General features: G+C 42.5%; 1 protein-coding gene across 1 annotated transcript; it reads right to left on the bottom strand.

Annotated features, from left to right (window-relative positions):
• Positions 1-15,146: 15,146 nt before the first annotated feature.
• Positions 15,147-16,455, bottom strand: ARL4A (ADP ribosylation factor like GTPase 4A). The gene is made up of 2 exons (XM_058678086.1): positions 16,400-16,455; positions 15,147-16,018 (listed from the first exon to the last, which is right to left on the bottom strand). The coding sequence occupies exon 2, from the start codon at positions 15,927-15,929 to the stop codon at positions 15,327-15,329; it is 603 nt and encodes a 200-aa protein (XP_058534069.1). The 5' UTR covers positions 15,930-16,018; positions 16,400-16,455; the 3' UTR covers positions 15,147-15,326.
• Positions 16,456-18,533: the final 2,078 nt, after the last annotated feature.

Below are 18,533 nucleotides of genomic sequence, written 5' to 3' on the forward strand. Positions count from 1 at the left end.
GATGGACTTTCAAATACATCCTGACAGTAGAATGCTGGACTGTGCCATTGTCTGTACCGACACTGTCACGGTACAGTTGAATAGCAGAATGATGGACTTGGGACTGCTGATGTAGGACTATACTATTGTAATAAGAATATAAGGAAAAAACAGCGAGAGGAAGGTGGGTGGGGAAGGTGGAAGGGAAAATTCCTGAGCCTAAGGAACTGTGTCATGAAAAATAAATTTTTTTTTAAAGAGTACTGAGTAGGGGATTGAGGGAAGAACAGAGTTACAGAAAAAGCCAAAATTCAGAAACTGACCTTTCCAAACACAGGCTAGCCATCAATGACAAGGCTAGCCAATCAGCTGCCTGGGTGGAGAGAAGCTCTCCTATCCCTGTGCTCCAGAAACTCTGTATTCCTCTGCTAGAACTGCGCTCCTGCTGGCAGGAGCTGTTGACATTTCTGCCTGCTTGCCGTCTCCTGAGCTCTTTGCATATCATGTCTTGTTAATCTTTGCATTCCTAATGCCTGTGAGATGAATACAGGTTAAACATGAGTACAGATTTATGATCTGAAACAGAAAAAAAAATCTTAATTCACAGAACTTCTATACTATAATACAAATCCAGAAGCTATAAAAATCCCAACTCTAAAATTAATTAAAAATGCAGGCCTGGCTCCATGGCCTAGCAATAGATGTCCTCTCCTTGAACACACTGGGATCCCATATGGGCACCAGCTCTAATTCTGGCAGCCCCACTTCCCATCCAGCTCCCTGCTTGTGGCCTGGGAAAGCAGTCGAGGATGGCCCAAAACTTTGGGACCCTGCACCCGCGTGGGAGACCTGGAAGACATCCTGGCTCCTGGCTTCGGACTGGCGCGCACCAGCCATTGCAGTTACTTGGGGAGTGAATCATCGGATGGAAAATCTTCCTCTCTGTCTCTCCTCCTCTCTGTATATCTGACTTTCCAATAAAAATAAATAAATCTCTAAAAACAAATGCAGCTTTCTGACCTTCCTGTTTCCCTTCTTTCTTCTCCCATCCTTCTTTCCCCCCTATTTCATGAAAAACAATGATACATATTACAAAAACATAGGAAGGCAGTACTATGCTGCTAGCTTGACCATATACAGGCTGACTGAGCAATTAATACATTAAGCTGATAGAATTTATTACCTTTATACTATCAAAGAAGGCAGGCACAAAGAAGCCAAGGAAGAAAGCTGTCATGCACTCTATGGTGTCAGAAAACTCACGATTATCAGTAAATTAAAAAAAAAAAAAAAAAAAAAAAGACTTGACCAGGTAACTAAAAGAAGGAAGAAAGAACTATTCCAGAATATGCAAGATGACCAGATACTGTGGTGATCATGGATGGGACCCCAGGTGACAAACGATCTCACTAAGACAGGTGGCCCCCCCTCCTGCCTTGGATAAAGTCTTTGGATGACTGTTATATAGTTAGTAATACTATTTCCATTCTACTAGACTGAAGTTGTCAAAAGTGGGGAAAAAACTGAACAATACTTGCTTATTCCTTGACTGTGAATCTAGGGATTGACAAACCTCATAGTCAAGTTCATATAAGAAATGACCTGATTGATTTCTATACCCAAGTTGAAACACTGGACACTCGTTAAGTGGTGACTCACCAAATGTTTCCTTAGTGGATTACCGGCATTGCTATTATTAGTACTTAACGTTCATGTCAACACCTACATTTTTGTAGGTCATATAGCAAAAGGGATAGCTTTGTCAAGGAGCTACTCTTTTCCGAAAGAAACCGGCATATATCTAGGGACAATGTTGAGACAGACAGACAGACATGGGTCAGCGCCCACAAAGAGAACGCTTGACTCAAGACCATTCTGCTCCATTTTTTTTTCCAGTTAAGGCACAAATGCAAATGATCATGCATTAACTAATTACTGCTCTGTAGTTGCAAAGGAATGAAAATGACATCCTGTTTGTGGTGAAGGGCAGTTTGGTATGACACTACACCTGTGGAACACCAGGCCATTGACATTTTGGCAAGGCATGTAATCACAGTGATGACACAGCATGGCTTCTCTGTGCACCTGACTTTCTGATACGACAGGTGACCAGAAGAATCCAGTAAAGGCAGAACCTGAAGACATCTGTGCCAGTTGCTTCCCCTTCTCTCACAACAAAACTCCATGGTCATTCCTCTCTGAAATTAACAGCCTCCTGAAAATTTTGTCCCATGTGTATTTATGCCCACATCTACTCCGCCTCTTTGAACACTGAGGTTTTAATTTTTTGAAAGCATTTACTTGAAAGGTAAATATATAGAAACAAGGATAAACAGACATCTCACCTTTTGGTTTGCTCCCAGATGCCCCTAATTGCCAGGGTAGGCCAGGCTGAAGCCAGGATCCGGAAACTCCATCGGTATTCCATCTGGGGTGCAGTGACCCAACCACCTGAGCCATCCTCTACTGTCTCCAGGCTGCACATTAACAGGGAGCTGAATTGGAACTGAAGATAGGAATCAAGCCTGACAGGCTTGAAGATAGGTCTCAAGTGGCATTATAACCAACACTGGGTTTCAAAGAGGCATTGTGTTGTGTCTCTCAATTATTACATAGACAACAGGCTGCCACGGATATAAACAATGCCACACTGGGAGAGTCACAGCTCAAACATGTGCATCGCCTCTGAAAATGACTTCACTTGGAGTGTGTCAGGAACTGCATTATACTCTCTGCAACTTCAGGCAGAATTTTATTGGGATGTAGGACAAGCTTCTAAATACATGCATGGACCCTTGTCATCCAGAGAACAATTCTAAGAGTACTTCAATTATCTTTTATAGATGCGAATATGGTGGTTGAAACAGGCTAAGCAAACTGAAGTTACCTAGCTGATGAATAGCAAGCACAGCACCATCGCTTGGGCAGTCTGCTTCCAGAACTTCTGTTGTCAGTGAGCTCTTACCAGTCATCACCCCCATTCTTTGAAAACAATCTTTTCTAAAATGCTGAAGTTACAGACTTTTAAAGATGTATTTATCTTTATGGGAAAGTCAGATATACAGAGAGGAGGAGAGACAGAGAGGAAGATCTTCCATCAGCTGATTCACTCCCCGAAGGAAGGAGCTAAGCCAATCCGAAACCAGGAGCCAGGAGTCTCTTCCAGGTCCCCCATGCGGGTATAGGGTCTCAAGGCTTTGAGCCATCCTCGACTGCTTTCCCAGGCCACAAGCAGGGAGCTGGATGGGAAGCAGGGCCACTGGAATTATAACTAGTGCCCATATATTATTGAGTCCTGGCACGTGCAAGACGAGGACTTCTGCCACTAGGCCACAGCCCTGGACCCTGTTACAGCCTTTTAAATCTAGGAAATTCAAAACAACCACTCTAGCATATATAGAGGATTCATTATTTTTCTAAATATGCTAGAGTCAAATCATTTGGAGAGTTTAAGGTATAGTTGATACAGAAATTAACAATTTAACCTGATTAACTGTCAACAGCAGACATTAGTTTTAAATCAGTGGGCTGGTCAACCACAATGTATTCATCAAGCACAGGCCTGCTTCCATGTAGGGAGAAAGATTTCCCAGATACTGGAGTATCCTGTACTTGTTGTTCTCATTTTTTCCTAAGAATATTCCCAAAGGAGAATATCACAATATATAAGAAACACCAGTTGGGCGTGGCATGGTAGCTCAGCAGCTAAAGTCCTTGCCTTGCACGTGCCAGGATCCCATATGGGCGCCAGTTCATGTCCCGTCAGCTCCACTTTCCATCCAGCTCCCTGCTTGTGGCCTGGAAAAGCAGGAGAATCCAAGAAGAATCCAAGGCCTTGGGATCCTGCACCTGCGTGGGAGACCCGGAAGAAGCTCCTGGCTTCTGGCTTTGAATTCTCTCAGCTCCAGCCATTGTGGCTGTTTAGGGAGTGAATCAATGCACAGAAGATCTTCCTCTCTGTCATCTTCTCTGTATATCTGACTTTTCAATAAATAAATAAATCTTTAAAAAAAAAAAAAGAAAGAAAAGAAAATACCAGCTAAAGACAAAATCTGCAGCCAGGGAAAAAATTTCCTTATTAAAAAAAAAAAATCAGTGTTTAATAAAGGATTAGAGAGCATTAAATCGTATCTCGTTCCCGTTTTTAAAACTTATTTACACATATTTACGGCATCATTGACATGCTTGTGTGCATACAGAGAGGATTCCGTTGTCCAACAGTACAAATACAGACTTGGTCCAGCATCAGACATTTAACAAAAGAAAGATCATAGCGACCCAAACTGACGCAGCAGTACATGGATCTGCAGGTGTAATTCAGGTTCTCTCATTTGGAGAGGAAACCGGCTCTTTCCCATGCCTTAGTGCCACACTGAGCCACACCTGGGGTTTTCTTGGCTTAGGTCTTCACTTCTGTTTTATTATCTGTGAGCAATCACAGCTGGAAAGAACTTTTCTGTTTGTTTACCCAGTTGTAATTAGATCCCTCTAATAGTCCTACCTAAGAGGATCGCAGAATACAGGAATGAAAACAACATATATTTGCTCATGTAATTTTGGCTAAATTTCTACAGCCATGTCTATATATACTAGGTACTTATTTATTGTAGCATTTTAATGCCTACTAGTTCCTTACTGGTAGAAAAAAAGAAAGAAAAAAAGCAAATGCTTCCAAAGAAGGGCTCCCTGAAGTGTGGACTCTGACACCCCCAGGCACTCTGTGCAAAGCTTCCTCTTTAATTAAGTGTAACTCCAGCAGCTCTGACTTCAAGGAGCAGCAGCAGCAGCAACCAAAGCTGTATAACTTGTCATTCTTTTTAAAATTTTAACTGTTTCGTATTTAGCAGTAACAGGATATAACTGTTCTATTTTAGAAATCACAGTCTGAACAGGATACACAACCATAGTTCGTAAGATCCATGGAAAACAGAATTCTAACACCTTTATTTTGTTGCAGAAGTAACTTTTGAAGTCCATGAAGAGGTTTTTGGTAACATATGTTTTCCATGGACTTTATGAAGTACTCTCATAGATCTGTAAAACAAAATAATTTATCTGAGTTTTGAACATGTACAGAGCTCAATTCATGTACATCTATCTGTATAACCTGGGGTAACTCACCTTGGCACCTTAGTTATCTAGTTTTTCTATAAAATGTAATAGTGCTAGTTAAGGAAAGCATAGTCATTTGAAGTCTAGAAATTAAGGCATAAAAGAAACTGAACTGTCTCTTAGAAAAAGAATCTAGCCTTGGTATGACAGACGGTTTTCAGCGGACTAAGAAAGTGAAATGAAAACAATAAATCAAGCCAGATGCTAGGTGTTTGGATCAGGATGATGACAGGGCAAAGGCCGATGAAAGAAAACTATAGATGTATTTTAAGGGATGAGAAAACAAAGCAAATAATTTAATAAAGTCCTATTAAAATAGAAATTATATTATGTCAATCCCTTACTTGAAACTCTACTATTTTCCTATTGCTTCTAGAACAAAATATATTCTTGACTGTGTTTCAGACCAATCATCAGTGGAGATAATCTGGGTATGCTGGATAATTTTTGTTTTCAAATGTCTGAAGGCATCAGAGACCCAGAAAGATAGTGAGGATTTGAGGGAAAGAATAAAAGAAAAAGAAAATAAAGTCTAGAGAGATGACATAACCCAAACTTAGAATGTCTTTATACTGATGCTGCGTGGTAGATGTGCTCAGCCACGTACAAGAAGCTCTGCAAATCCCTAACCAGAATTGCACGTAGAAAAATACCCTCAACATACAGTCACACTGCAAAAACAGAAAACCAACAAACACTTATAAACAACCGGATAATAGAAGTCATGCCACCTACACAAAACCAAAAATGATAGCAGCAGCTGATCTCTGGATGAAAACAATGAAAGCAGGAAAACAATAGAATAACATTCATGATAGTGCTGAAAGCAAACACCTGTCCAGTTCAAATTCTATACAAGATGAAAATATCAATGAAAAAAAGATGCAAAATATTTTCAGAAAGCAAAAATGGAAGAATTTTATTGTCAGAAAACAAACATACCAAGGAAACATCTTCAGACAAAAACATATGTTTCCGGATATCTCCTTAAGAGATTCATGAAATAATGGAGTAGAGAGAGGATAGGATAAATACACCGCAAACAGCAATATTCATGCCTTGGAAGACTGTAAATATATAGAACCCAAACTACAACATATATCACAAGTGTGATAAAGGCAATTAATAAATTGTTTTAATATTCTTCTATTATCCAAAAAATACAAATGGTAGCATGTTCATTAATGTTAAACTTAAATCATTCCAGGATGCATGTTGTAATTATGGAAGCAAAAACCATAGAAAACAAATTTATAAAAATATATAATAATCTAAAACAGAGAGGACATAAAGAAAAACACAAAAACAGTCAAGCATATGGATGCCATGGCTGATTTAAACAAATGTATTGGTGTTCTGTACTTAACTACATAACTAAGTAAAGCAAACTGATTCAAGACACCCTACCAGACCAGACGCATGCCTCAACTACTCTCCCAACGTCATCTGCTGCCATTTTCTCCTTAGCTCCTTAGTTCTGATCTCACTACCGCTATCATGCTTTTTCTGCCAGAAATGATCTCTCTACTTTTGACTAGATCAGAAAGGTCTCCAAGCATTTTATTAAAAGAAAATCACCCCAGCTTTCTCATCGTTGTTACTTTGATAGCACTTGCTGGTCCTCTGATTTGCCACTTCACTCTGACTAGCTTGTTGGGATCAAGTTTCATTGCCTATGCACATATGTTTAATCTTCACAGCTTGGTTAGAAGCTTTTCACATCAAGCAGAAAAGGCACAGGAAGTATCCAAAGCTCTACTAGAGGAGATAGTGCTGCATTTTGGGCTTCTAAAATCACTGCAGGGTGACAATGGCTCCTCATTTGTGTCTAAAGTAACTTAACCACAGCTCTAGGAATTTCTTATCATCTCCATGCCTCTTGGAGACCTCAGTCATCTGGTAAAGTTGAAAAAGCTAACCATAGTCTTCTTGTTTGTTTTTTAAAAGATTAATTTATTTTTATTGGGAAGGCACATATATAAAGAGAAGGAGATAAAGATTTACCATTCACTGGCTTACTCCCCAAGTGGCGCAAAGGCTGGTGCTGAGCTGATCCAAAGCCAGGAGCCAGCCTCCCCTCCTCTACCCCTCCCTGCCCCACCATCAGTTTCCCACACAGGTGCAGGGTCCCAAGGCCCCAGGTCATCCTCATCTGCCCTCGCAGGCCACAAGCTGGGAGCTGAATGAGAACTGGAGCATCCGGGACATGAACTGGTACCGTATGGGATGCTGGCGCATGCAAGGCAAGGACTTTGGATCTTAGTAAACCTCTAGCTGAACTTTGTCAAGAGACTTCATAAACATGGCTTAAACTATTGGCTACTGTCCTTCTCAAATGAGAATAGCACTTACGGCCACCTTGACACTTAGTTCTTATGAGATATTGCATGGGAAACCCTTCCTTATCTCTGATGTCCTTTTCTGACTCGGAGATGCAAGATCAGACAAAGTGCATTAACTTGGGCCAGGTACAAAAGGCTCTGGGGAAACATGGTAGCAAATCCCCCCAGTGCCAGATCCCACTGCTCATCAGCAAACCTATTTTTCCAGGAGACTTAACCTTACTGAAGACTTGGAAAGAGGGATTCCCCTCAGATTGACTGAAGCCTAAGTGGAAGGGACTGTACCAGGAGCTGCTGAGTACACCTGTCTCAATAAAACAACAGGCATCCCAAGCTGGATATATTTGTCAAGAATTATATCTCTACCTGAATATTCACAGGTTTATGTGAAAGCTAAGTCTGTTACTGCTGTGAACCAAAGACCTTGGATACCTCTTCAACTAGCAGAAAGATAAGACTTTGCTCTCTTGGTACAGACATGCTTTACCTACCTCTTCTCTTGATCCTCTTTGGTAGCTGCATTTGGCAGAAAACTAACTTAGTGGGTTCTTATATAATATTAGAAGATTCTAACATTTCACATGAAGCTAATTGTAAAAGCTTCACCATTGCTTTACGTAACTTGGCCTATATTTCAGGCCAGCTTTTGCAGCAAACACTCAAGTCTGTGGAACCGACAGATCTTATAGCATTTACTCATCGGACAAGGAATATGAAAATCGATAAATTCTTGTTTGAAACTTAAACTGCATTTTTATTTAGTTGAATGACAGAATGACAGAAAGAGACATACATGGATGGAAATCTTCCGCCTGTTGGTTCACTCCCCAAATGTCTGCAACAGTCAGTGCTGGACCAGTGTTGGAGCCGTAACTTACTGTCCCTTGTGTGTGTATTAGCAGGAAACTGGAATCCGAAGAGGAGCCAGAGGTCAGTCACACACTCTGATATGGAATAAGCACAAATTAGCATTGTAGCCGTTGAGCCAAACACCTGCACTTGTCCTTACTTGATGGCGGGGGAATTTTATTTTGCTCACTGCTATAACCCAAACACCTGATTGCAGCGAGCTAGTCATTCAGATTCTTCTCAAGTGAATGTTTCATCCGCTTGTTAGCAACCAAACCAAAGACTTACAAAATTATTTCACAACCTAACCCTAGGAGAGGCAGTATTGTCACTTTAAGGTAAATTACATGACTCATATTCAGCCATATGGACACTTATGTCAAGTCCAGGTTACAAAATTCACCTGTACAATTTCAAACAGATATCTGGTTTCTAGAATGGGGAGCTGCTGATGGACAAAGCCCAGAAGATCTTCTCTCTCCCAACTAACATACTGCAAGTGTTTTACTTATTTATGAAATGTGTCTAACATTTAGTCTCTTTGCTCCCTTTGCCTCTGCTCATTTTTCTCTATGAGCTATTTCTGTTATAGGTCTTTGGTTTTTATACTTATTAGCTCTAAAAATAATTGATTATAATCAACCTGTGATGATCAAAGTTCCTAAGAGTGATAGATGACAGAACTAGTACTTCACCTTCAAATCTCTAACTCTTCCCTATCTTTGGTAGACTGGGCAGGACAATTGTAAATTTCTAAGATACCTTATACCTCTTTGGTATAAGGCACAGAGTTATGTGATCAATAGAAGCAAAACTGTTTTGCTTCTTCTCTGATTCAAATTTCCCCTGAGTCACGGGAGCTGTGAGAGAGTTTGTTTATTACAATAGAAATGTCAAGCTAGCGGGAAGGAAAGGGACCCAAGATTGTCAAATAAAGCTGCGCAAAACATTCCTATTCAAAAGAGAGAGAGAATCATCCATCTGCTAGTTCACTCCCCAGATGGCCTAATGGCCAGCGCTAGGCCAGTTTGAAGCCAAGAATTTCACCTATGCCTAGCTCATCAATGGTGAGGTCCCAAGCACTTGGGCCACTTCTATGGCTTTCCCAAGTACGCTAGCAGGAGCTGCATTGGAATGTTAGTATTCCTACGAGATGCCAGCATCCCAAGTGTTGATTCATACTGTTGCATCACAAAGTTGGCCCCAGAAGGTATCATCTCTCTGGCATTCCCAGCACATGTTTCTTCATTTGCAAAGTGATATGTCTAAACCAGCTAATTCAGGTGCTAACAATTCTTGGAAGAGTTAAGATACTAATTAATGGCCTTTCCCCTTATATGTGGCTTAAAATGTCTGCAGTCAAGTCTGGGAATATTAAAAAGCTCCGGAAATCATTCTGAAGCTAGTTTGGAAAAAGGCCACTCTGAGAAATTTTACTTTGTCATTGATTGAATCTGACCCCAAAATCTTATATAAAAGTTTTAAACTGTTAGGGAAATTCATGTACTGAATTGCATATTTGATTATTTTCAACAATGCTTTTATTTATTTTTTTTTTCATGTAAGGGTACTAATACTGCTCTTGAAAATGAATGCTTATCTTTCAGAGACACAGACTGAAATATTAGTTATAAAAAAAACATTGTTCATGAGTCATTGCAACATTATCCAGAACAGTCTCTCTGTGTGTATGTGTGTGCATAATAGTGGGTGAGAGGATGGTAGCAAAAACTTGCATGGAACTAAAACATATTATTTCTGAGTTAACAATTACTGCATGTGGATGAGGGATTCTGAGGTGTGCATCATGCTATTTTGCTTTTGCATTGTTCGAAATGTTATTTTTAAAATAAGGTTGTGATCTTATTTGAAACTAGAATTTCAGTGGAGTGACTCAACTTTAACAACTGCCTTCAATCACCCTTTTAAAATGCTACAATTGCAGGATAGTTAGCATAGCTCACAAGCTAAGTTCCATCTGTTTGTGTATGTATGTACATACAAAAAACTAACTTGTGAAATAAGACGCTTAAGATGACATTGTAAATTCATTCAAGAAGGTTATGTGTTATAAAACACCCCAGGGCCTATGAAACACACACTGGGGCGCACACAGTACAGCATAAGCAGCACCACTTCTGGTCCAGCTCCCTGCTAACCTGTCTGGGAAAGCAATAGACGATGTCTTGGGTTCATGAACCCACATGGGAGACCTGTCCCAGATCAAACTGTTAAATATATCTTGACAATAGGATGTTGGACTCTGCCATTCTCCATACCTAACAAGTTAGGATACACATAAGTAGCTGAATGTTGGACTTACGACTGTTTTTCAAAGACTATGCCATTGTAATTATATAAAAGAGAAGTTAATGTGAGGAGGTCAGTTGTGGAGGGGAAATCCCAGAGTCTATGGAATTGTATCATAAAATAAATAAATGAAGATAATACAAGGGCCCGGCACAGGGGCCTAACAGCTGAAGTCCTTGTCTTGAACACGCTGGGATATGGGCGCTGGTTCTTTTTTTAAAAAAAGATTTCTATTATTTTTTAAATTTTTATTGCAAAGTCAGATATACAGAGAGGAGCAAAGACAGAGAGGAAGATCTTCCATCCAACGATTCACTCCCCAAGCAATCGCAACGGTCAGAGCTGCACTGATCTGAAGCAAGGAGCCAGAAACTTCTTCCAGGTCTCCCACATGGGTGCAGGGTCCCAAGGCTTTGGACCAGCCTCGACTGCTTTCCCAGGCCACAAACAGGGATCTGGATGGGAAGTGGAGCTGCCAGGATTAGAACCGGCACCCCATGGGATGTTGGTACATTCTAGGCTGAAGACTTCTGCTGCTAGGCCACCGTGCCCAGGCCCAATTGTTTCCACACCCTTGTTTGAAACTATCTTTTATTTTTGTATACTCAATCAAGTGTCCTCATTCAAATGATATCCAATCAATTGTTCTCCTACAAATGATGCCCTATCAATTGTCATCCTATGTTCGCTGTCCCTCTATGAATCACAACGTTCTTGTACAGTCTTTTATTTTCATTCTTGTCTTATAAGTAAATTTAAAGTGTGTTCCTTACTGCGGATAGAAAGGTTATACTGTGCTAAAATAGACCTTTGCTTAGAATTTAAAGAAACAACCCCAATTTTGAGTTTAGACTTTCTCAAGTCCCACCAAATTGCCATTTTGTGCCATGGCAAATTAGGGCCAAGAAAATTAAATCTTGAGCATTTATGGTCACACTCTCTCTCCAAAATGATTTTCTTTAAATCCATTTATCAGAAAGTGTTCTGCTACCAAAAACTATCCATTGAATGTTCACTACTTTCGAGGTACTCTAACAAACATCAGTTTATTTAAACTTTTTTTTTTTATGATTTATTTTTATTGCAAAGTCAGATATACAGAGAGGAGGAAAGACAGAGAGGAAGATCTTCCGTCGGATGATTCACTCCCCAAGTGATCGCAATGGTCAGAGCTGAGCCGATCCAAAGTCAGGAGCCCAGAGCCTCTTCCTAGTCTCCCACGTGGGTACAGGGTCCCAAAGCTTTGGGCCATCCTTGACTGCTTTCCCAGGCCACAAACAGGGAGCTGGATGGGAAGTGGGGTTGCTGGGATTAGAACCGCACCTAGATGGAGTACTGCTGCGTTCAAGGCTAGGACTTTAGCTGCTAGGCTACCATGCCAGGCCCTAACCTTTTTTTCTTTTTTTTTTTTTAATCAATTGACCCCCTTTGGTAGAAGTAGTTTTAGTTATACAAGGCACTAAGGCTTAAACTGTACAAGAAAAAACTAGTAATAGATAAACCCACTCTCCACCGCTAGACTGGTATGGCCATTACTAGCTGTATAACATTGGTCTCAACACACCAATTTCTACTGGTTAACAACAGGCGCCATTTCCTGCCAATGTGAATAACTCACTCAAGGAGCTTGCTAAGTTCGCAGGTGTGAGAGGGAAAGCTGGGATTTGAGTTATAATCTGACTTGAAAGCTTATGCATTTTTTTAACTAGTGATTCAACGTTCTCCTAAACCAGCCTCCTGTACAGGAGTTTCTGAGTTTATAGAAAATAACATTAACATCACATTATGTTGCTTCAAACTAAATTTTAAAGATTTCAGTTTACACTTTTTAGAGCATTTTTTGAAGACCCCCTCATATGTAGAGGTGTCTATTATTGCTGTATGTTAAACTTGAAGGCACGCAATTACGCATTCCCTTACTGGTTTCTATGAAGGCTCAATACCCCATTATTCTGTATCATTAGTACCCATTTCCAAAATGTTATGCTACACTTTAAAGATAAAAGCCCTTGCTCACATGATGGCATATGTAAAGTTAGCCATTATACTAACTACTGAATCACCAAAAATTTAAACAAACTTTCCTTCATCTTTGCTTTTATTACTGATACAATCATTTATTAGTGATCCAAGGGTTGCAATGAGTAGAATCTTGAAATATTCCACCTAGGATTTCAAGGTCAACACAAGGAAACATTCTTCCAGAGTCAGATGCTCTGTATAAACGAAATGTTCCAAATCTGTGCTTTTCTGTTCTTAAACCATCATTCATCTAGACTAGAAATTCTGTCTACATAGTTCTTGGGTTCCAAGAAGGATTTAGTTCCTTTTTCAATGATTTACAATGAACCTAGAAGCTCTGCTAACTGAAGTACACAACCTACAATCCATTTTAGAATCACCCATGGATATTTACGTTTGACCAAGTCTCTTTAAGTATTAGAAGTCTTACTTTACTTTATAACTTTGTTCTCTGACAGTTGTCTAATTTTTGATCAACAATCAGTAACTTCAAATGTTAGGCATTTCAAAAATACACTTTGAAAAGGTGCCGGGACAGGTACCACCTTACTGATAATATAAATATACTAACAGCATTGTCTAAATTCTTTAGAACCTAGTTTGAGACGCTATTATCCTATGGCATCAATAGCTTAAGCATGTGACAGGGGCTTGTACCCAGCAAACTGAAAAAATTTAGGATGAGTTTAGTAGCTGAATGTGTAAGTAAAAGCTTATATAATATTTATCACATTTTTTGTTGATTCTCCCTAAATATGAAAATCTTAGATAACATGGATGTTTATCAAATTCTTACACTACAAAATAAGAGCCAACACATACTGCTGAAAGATAGCTAAAACATCACATACAGCAAAGCAGAAAGTAGAAGCAAGCTGAAAATCTTAAATGACTCTGATTTTTTTCCCAGCAAGCTTTATTAACTCATAATGACTGGCTGCATTTGGAGCACACAGGATCTCAGTACCAGAGAAGGGCAAAACAAAGACGGGGCCGCCCAGAAAATAACCTTCATCGCCTCTATCACACAGCAGCAAACCAACTGCTCTATGACCAAATAGCCAAATTCACTCAAGTTGTTACACATCTAATAAAAATAGAAAAAGGAAATACATTAAAAATCATAAATGTTGTTCTTTTAATTCCTCAAGTAATTTATTGGTAGTTATTATCTATGTTTGTATAAATATAAACATTCTAAGTGACCAAGACTAGTGCAGGTACAATTACGTAAGAAAGCTTTATAGAAAGCTACTTCATTTTGCATGGATAAGACTCAAAGTTCCAAAAACTTGGTTATGCCAATGCACCACAGAAAAACAAAAAAGCAAAATAGAAACCAATCAGGAAAAAAAAAAAACTTAGCTAACAAAGTGCATTTCTTGTGGTGACTTGCCAAACACTTGTTGACTACATTTACTTACAGAAAACATCCATGTTAATGGGTTATCTTAGGAAGTCTGTGTAGGTAGGAATTAAAGACCTTTGATCTAGTTAGCATCACAATGTAAACAGCACCAGAGTTTTCAGACAGCTCTGTCACTTCCTCCTCGTTTTCCATCATCATAATTCTTATCTACAGTAATCGCATCCTTCCTTTCCATAATCCAGACTGGAAAGCCCATGGAACATCACTTGGTTTGTAAACAAAACATTAAAGCTCAGAAATACAGATCCGGTGTCTTTTCCATTTTCATTTCATAATGTATCACGTGTTGTTTATAAAGCTTTTGTTCCTTCCAAAATACTACAAAAATACATGAAAACTGCATCTGTTTTCAAGCAGCAAGTATTAATAAAACATATATCCTCCAATTGGACTGATTTTGAGATCACATATGGTAATTAGCCTTTTGGCTGATTCATCAACTGATTTCTTCATAAACCCTTACATATACCCAACCATGTACATGTGACCACAGAAGTCTACATAACTTATTTATTACATGAGTCAACAATTTTAGGTTTTCCAAGTGAAAGTGCTTTTGACAAACTGTAACAGCCCTACAGCCCCAAAATGCTGTTTTAAACTGTATTAAAAGATGCATAGCTATTTCTAAAGAAACTACACACCAAAACATGCTTAGCCGGGAGAGTTAATTCATGCACCTGAATCCTTTTCAGCAAAGTTAGACCAACTTCATATTGGCTAGAATGAAGAGGATGAGATTCCAGAAAGTATCAAAAATCATCTGGTCAAAACTTTAGAAAAGCAATTGCTTCCTTTCATTGCTTAGGTTAAGAACTGGTTGGGCCAATGGGATTGATACAAGCATGTATTTTATTAACCTAGTTAACATTTCCTTTCATTTGTTTTGCATCTTTACATAGCCCTGAATGCAATTTCTTGCAAAGCCTTCTTCCAGAAGAACACTAGAGCACAAAACACTAAGTAGACATTCTTCTCAGTTTTCTTTGACTAATTTCAGGTCAATTTCCACAACTATTTTGTGGTCGGTTTACTATCCTTGCTTGGCTTCCCAAAATGGTAGTACCAAAAGATTTGGGGGGGAAGGCAGCAAGAGACCACTCTAAGAAGTACTGCATTTATTCATATTCCACAAGGCAACGGAGTTGGGCATCTGACTGTTCAACAAAACAAAGCTTTAAGTAACATCCAGGGCAGGCGGCAAACCAGGCTGAGGACACTTCCATGTGTCCAAATCAGATCAGGGCAAGCCTGCTCCATATACATACAAGAGGTACTCATAGTCATCTTTTCTTCTTCTGTTGTCGCAGCATCTTCCTCCTTTTGAGGATCATCTCGTGCAGTTTCTCAAGTCCTTCCTTTAATCCGTCTCCTATGATGGCACACGTGGGCTGCAGGTACCACGGAGTGGATGAGCTCAGTTCCCCCATCGCTAACAACTTTTCAATTTCCGAAAGTGACAGTGAGTTCCTCAGGTCTTGTTTGTTAGCGACTATAAGCACAGGGACCCCTTGATTTTCTGATATCCTAGTGATTTTATGAAGTTCAGTTTTCGCCTCCTCCATCCTTTCCACGTCCACGGAGTCCACCACGAACACGATGCCATCTGTGCACCTGGTGTAGGACTTCCACAGTGGCCTTAATTTCTCCTGACCACCTACATCCCAAAAGTGAAAAGTGACAGTCTTGGAGTTTCCCAAGGTTACCTTGATTTTCTCCGTGTTAAATCCTTTCGTGGGTACAGTGTTTACAAATTCATTGAACTGCAGTCGGTACAAGACTGTGGTCTTGCCTGCACAGTCCAAGCCCAGGATGACGATGTGGAAGGACTGGAAGGTGGGCAGGCTGGCCAGGATGGAAGTTTGGTCTGACAATCCATTCCCCATCTCCAGCTGCCGCTCAGGGTCCCGAATGGAAAGGCTCCTTTCTTACTGCTTCAGAATGTCTCTTCCTGGACAATCTGGCCACCAGACTGCTGTAAAGGAGAGATGGGGTTAAATGATGATGGTGAAGAGCCACCTGAAAATCAACTTTCTCCATTTTCGGCTACGACATTCCATGACACGAGATAAACACTAAATAAAACTTCCTTTGGTAAACAGACCAGAGGAGACACGAAACAAATCAATTCAAGACACACGGTGGGATCGCACAACAGTTCCGATCCGTTTAAGCGGTGGGAATGACACTTCCCTGCCAAGGCCCCGAGCTCTCGTCCAGAAAGAACATATTTGGTGAGGGGGTGTCCGTCCAGTCACCAGCACCTGGTTTAGGTCGGGGACGGCACGAAGCTTCCTCCCCCTACACCCGAATGGGTGGGCTCCTCCCCACGCCCCCAGGACGATCAGGCTCTCACCTCCGGGGCCGCAGTCGGGGACCCAGTGCCGGGGCATGGACGGCGGCGTCCCCTGAGGTAACCCGGCCGCTCCGGCTGAGGTAACCCGGCCGCTCCGGCCGAGGTAACGCGGCCCAGCGTTCGCCTTCCTTCGGCCCGCGCGGTTCTGCCAGGAGCACGGCTGGAAACCTCCGACTCAGGGCCGGCCACGCCCACTCACCGCTCCCATTGGACAGCCGACCCGGGGCAGCCCCGCAACGCCCGCCCCCGCGTCCTCATTGGGCGAGGGAACCGCCGCTCCGAGCCGCGCCCGCTCCCGCCGCGGAGGCACCACCTGTTGCCCCGGGGTGGGGACGGGCGGCGCCGCGGGAGCCAGCGGCTCCTGCCGGGGAGGGAGCGGCGGGCGCTCCGGTCACCGGCGGCCAGGCCCGGCCCCGCCCCGCCCCGCCGAGCGCACCTGCCGCGCGCCGCTGTCCAGGGGTCCCTCCCACCCGAGGCCCGCAGGCCTGCTGGCTGGCTCCACCGCGGAGCCCTTCCCGGCCGCCCGACTTACCGCGTCCGTTCGCCCCGAAGCCCCGCCGAGGGCTGGCGGGGGCTCCGGCGAGGCCGGGGCGGCGGCGCGGGCGGGCGGACGGCCGCCCTTTCCGCGCTCGGGCGACCGTTGCCCGCCGCCTCGGACCCGCCCTGCTCGGCGCGTCGCCGGGGAGGGGGCGCGCGGGCCGTCTCCTAGCAACGCGCTAACAGGGCGGCGTTGGCAGCGGCGGGCGCGGTCGGCCGGCGGAGCCCGAGGGGGCTGGGCCCCGGAGCCTCTCCGCCGGGCATTCCGGGGGGCTCGGGACCCCTCGGGAGCTCCCGGCCGCGTCCCTGTGTGGAGGCCCGCAGCGCTGCGCTCCCGTGCTTGGGTTGGGGCGTCCGGGTGGAGGGAAGGGGAGGCGGCTGGCGTGGAGGAGGGAGCGCGCCCCGAACGTTGGGGGTGGGGAAAGCTGCAAGAGGCCGATTTGGAAGATTCTAGAGGGTGCACTTGTTGAAGAAAACGCACGTTTTAACGAAATGCATGCATGCGTTGGAACTTCCGCCAGACAATTTCCTGGTTTTTCTCTCAAGGCCACTGGTGTCAATGTCATTGCTGTCATGAGCAGAGTGGGGGAAGTGCTATTGTCATTTTTTTTAATGCAGTTTTCAATGGAGTTTAAAAAAATCATAGGGCTGAGCACAAAGTGTAGTTCCAAAATGGCAACCCTAATTTTGGAAATGAGAAATCTCAATTGGTATATTCTGCAAAGTTATTTTCTGTCATTTTCCAAAACTGAGTGAATTTTGTTGAAAGGCAGGTAGAGTCAAATCCTCACTCTGTGCCCCAAATGCCCGGCATCCTAACCCTAATCCTGATTTCCCATGTGTGGCAGGTACGCCAGGGCTTGAGCGTCCTTGGCAGGCTGGAGCCGGAGCTGACCCTGGCAGGTGGGCAACCCCGGGCACCTGCCCCCTCAAGTTATTTACTACACCCAATATAAGCTAAAGTGCCTTATCATTTCAACGGTGTGTAGGAGGACATTGTGACCCTAGAAGGTCAGGGAGCACAGGATTACAGTTGATTGGACAATATTTGTATGATAACAACCGAATGGATGCCTTTTGTATAACTGATTGGATATCATTTGTATGAGAACAGCTGAGTGGACAGCATGTGAGTGAAAACACTTGGTAGGATATACAAAAGGAGTTCCAAACAAAAGCATAAAAACAGTTGATGGGTTTGTTGCTAAGCTCAATACTTCCTCCCTTATCCCATATGACCCTCAGTGTATAAAGTCTAATGCCAATAAACTCCGGCTTTTGACCATCAGAGTCCATGCGTGTTACCATCGGCTCCATGCACCAAGTCCATCGCTGCAGGACAGCGACAACAGTGGAAATCATTAGCTGTACTCAGAAAAAAGATGACAAGGACTTCGTGGAATAACTAGTTTGTTTGTTCTTGGAATCGGAACAGGATTTTCAATAATTATTTTAATTTGGCAATCGGAGGGAGAGCCCTCCTATGCACTGATTCAAGCAGGGCTGGACCAGGTTAGGTGGCAGGGGGCCCATGTGGGTGGCAAGGACCATTTGTTTTGTGTGTCTTGGTGGTTGTGGAGGGTCTGCCTTGGAGGGG

Source organism: Ochotona princeps, chromosome 20 (genome assembly GCF_030435755.1).
Source record: "Ochotona princeps isolate mOchPri1 chromosome 20, mOchPri1.hap1, whole genome shotgun sequence".
Taxonomy (NCBI): domain Eukaryota; kingdom Metazoa; phylum Chordata; class Mammalia; order Lagomorpha; family Ochotonidae; genus Ochotona; species Ochotona princeps.